The following is a 3,144-nucleotide window of genomic DNA, read 5'->3' on the forward strand; positions in this document are numbered from 1 at the left end:
GTTAAAAGTGAAAAAAAAAAATGCGATCAGAAATGCGGGACGGGGATCGTCGATAGCCTTCCAGCCAATGGATCGTCGATGGCTGGAAGGCTATCCTAGTCGACGTGGCGTTCAAAAGCTTCAGGAAGTGTGCAATCAGCAAGATCTTGACCGTAAAGGAAGATGATTACATCTTTGATAACGGCAACGAAGCCTCTAAAGAGAGCAGTGATAGCGGTAACTGAACGTGGTGATTCCAGCGTTGCAGGGAGCTTCTCGAAATTAACTTTCTTCGACAATAAAATTATCACTGCCTGGCGAGGTTTTAAACGTGCCCGGTTGTACTTCCTTCAAATAAGTGTGCAGATTATACGAGGGGATATTTTCTCCATCGTGGGGGTCTAAACTAGGGATGCGAGTTATATGCGGGAAAATACGGCGTTTTGCGCTGGTGCTTGCCTTCCACATTGGAGCATGGGAGCTGCGCTTACTGCCAGCTGTGTTTTTTGGTAACTACTGAATAAATTGGAATCATTATGTGTTTAGTGTTAACCTACAGAATGGATGTTGTGCTTATTCTTGTTTTCTTCATACTGTCATGGCTCTTTTATCAGGAGCATTTATATTTTCGTTTTCTTAGCGCTAAAAAGTTTTAGAGCAGCTGGCTCGTATTGGTGCCGTCGACCTCGTAATATTTATCAATAAATGCTCGATAACTCACCCTCCCTCTGCATGTCTGCAATTCTTTTTTTTTCCTCACGTCCTGAGAGTTGCCGCCATTGCCTGGCTTACAGCCGGTAAACCTACCCGGATGTCATTACACGGCATGTGCCTTCCGCCCGTGGTGCCGTCCCTGGTGGCCCGGGGTGCGTGCAGCGCCGACCTGCGCGCCGGCGACTTACCGGCGGTCGCGGCGCCCTCTGGCTGCGGCGTGGCGCGCGCGCAGCAGACGACGCTCGCGCGGGCCCAGCAGCAGCAGCAGCAGCGGCGGCCGCGGGCGAAGCATGAGTCAGAGCGTCAGCGGCGTCGGTCCCGACCGGTGTGTCCCAGCATCGGCCCACCCGCGCCAGCAGCGGTGACTCGTCGGGCCTTTCGGCGCTCGCTCACTCGCTGACTCTGCTCGCACCAAGGCGATGCAGTGTCGCCGCGGCGCTACGTGAGGGTGGCAATGCGCGTGTGAGCGGGAGGTGCTTGCTTGGCTCGTGTGGCGTCCCCAGGCGATGTTGTGCTCCGGCGCCGTGCGGCGTGCGCTCTGCGCTTGGCTCGCACTGGTCTTCGCCGCCGCTCCTCCGGTCCGCACAAAGGAGATCAACGAGTTCGACGCAAGTGAGTACGCTCTCCCGTGCGTTGCCCCAGGTCGTCCGGAATAGGTGGCCGGTTGTAGCATTCCCTTTTACGCAAAGCGAACGCTGCAACCTCGCCAACCAAGATACACGAGTCGCCGTCGTCGGTACGCCTCGATGTCCCGCGTGTGTACGCGTGCTGCGCGTAACGCGCGTTGCAGTGTGTACCGTGGCAGTGATCACGAACGAAGAATAAGCCGGCAGTAAAACCCAATCAACGCCGTCCTTGTTTTGTTGGATGCATGATTCTCGAGTTAAGGTCGCGTTTAAAAAAAAGACCACGAAAAAAAAAGATGAGAAACGAAGGGTGAAAAGTCTCAAATGCGCTTCCTCTTTACGCCCCTCCTATGGGGTGTCATCTTCTGGTTTCTTCTTACCCATGTACCTGTGGCTACGAATGAAGTTAAAACGTAGCGCCTGCTCGAAGGCGTCATTCAGCCACACAGTACCGTTCGAGCGCTTTCCAGCCGGCCGATTTCAGAAGTGCCGGCAGTGACTAACGAGCTTTGCTTCCCGCGAGCCGCACCGAAGACAGCGATAGAGGTTGCTTCGTTTCATAAGGGATTTTCTGCGTCGGCGCTCTGCGCGCAGAAAGTCGCTGCGATGTGAACGCCAAGTCTTCCTATAGCCGCGCTTCAGCAGAGACATCACCCGTAGGGAAATCATAGCTTGTATGATCGGGCCGTCGCTGCAGCCGGAGCAGCGTCACTTGAGATTATGTTCACGATCCGCCGCCGGTGCTTGCCCTGGGCGACGCGTTGCCGCAAGCGAGCAAGATGACAGGGCGGGGAAAGCCACGGCGGCGCCTATGTAAACACGCCATGGGCCGGGCGTGCACACCTGACAAATGGAAGAAACGCAAGGCAGGTAGAAAGAAAAGAAAACACAGGAGAGAAGGAGCATAAAGAGACGAGCTTGTTCCGTGTTGTGTTCGCTGCTTTTGTGGGTCGAGGGCTCATAACCGACACAGAGGCCAATAAATTCCCCGCCGCCTGTCGGGCGTTTCCTTACCCATTAAAGCAATCACTTCCCAAGCTTCGCTGCCGCCTTTGTGAGAGCCTTCTGATTATTTGTTCATTGTTGGTATTATTATTAATATTATTATTATATCGTCGCCATCGTGAACAAGAACATGCGAAAACAACGCAAACTTAAGGAAACAGGCTAGCCATTCTAGTAAATCGGGAGAGGAGGAAACGAAAGTAAGGGCGAAAAGCAGAACGCGCGCGACGGTCAAGGCTCGTTCACTGCGAGAATGGCAGAACCGCTCTGCGGGCCTCGTACCGTCGAGATGCCCGGCCGCGTCCGAATAACAAGCGAGAGAAGTTCACGGCAAGTCAAGCGGACGAAACTTGGCCGACGGATCAGTCCGGGGACCGCTGTCAGAGAGGCCATGGAGGAGCGGCTGGTCCAGAGTGTCTCTGCAGCTGCCACGATAGCTCGACGCTCGTCCCAGCCTGTGAAGCCGTTCCGCCGCATTTGACGTATCAAACGCAGCAACCTGTGCTCAAGGGAGTTCGCTGTTCGGCGGAATCAGCCACGCCGGAACCTCCGGCAGTACGCTCGTCCTGATGAAAACAGGCAGCGGCTGGTCTTGCGTCGCCAAATCTACTAAAGGCGATTTCCTCGAAGTCGTTGTTGCCAACTGAGGACGCAACCGCGATGCATTCACATATTAGGTAGATGCGTGTTTTGTTGCGTATGCTGCCATATAGCGGACGGCCTGACAATCTTGCTTCACTGCATGCTTCAGAAGTGCGTGGGAAAGCAAGATTCAAGCAGCCGTCGTCCGTTCAGAGCTATCTCCTGGACTTCGTGCGGG

The 3,144-nt window shown here is 54.6% G+C and overlaps 1 protein-coding gene across 1 annotated transcript in view; it reads left to right on the plus strand.

The window, feature by feature from the left end:
• Nucleotides 1-926: 926 nt before the first annotated feature.
• Nucleotides 927-3,144, plus strand: part of LOC144115173 (uncharacterized) — a 95,713-nt gene continuing 93,495 nt past the window's right edge. The window contains exon 1 of the mRNA XM_077649392.1: nucleotides 927-1,305. Coding sequence (XP_077505518.1) covers nucleotides 1,200-1,305 — 106 coding nt within the window. The 5' untranslated portion in view covers nucleotides 927-1,199. The remainder of the gene's footprint in view (nucleotides 1,306-3,144) is intronic.

Source organism: Amblyomma americanum, chromosome 1 (genome assembly GCF_052857255.1).
Source record: "Amblyomma americanum isolate KBUSLIRL-KWMA chromosome 1, ASM5285725v1, whole genome shotgun sequence".
Classification (NCBI taxonomy): Eukaryota; Metazoa; Arthropoda; class Arachnida; order Ixodida; family Ixodidae; genus Amblyomma; species Amblyomma americanum.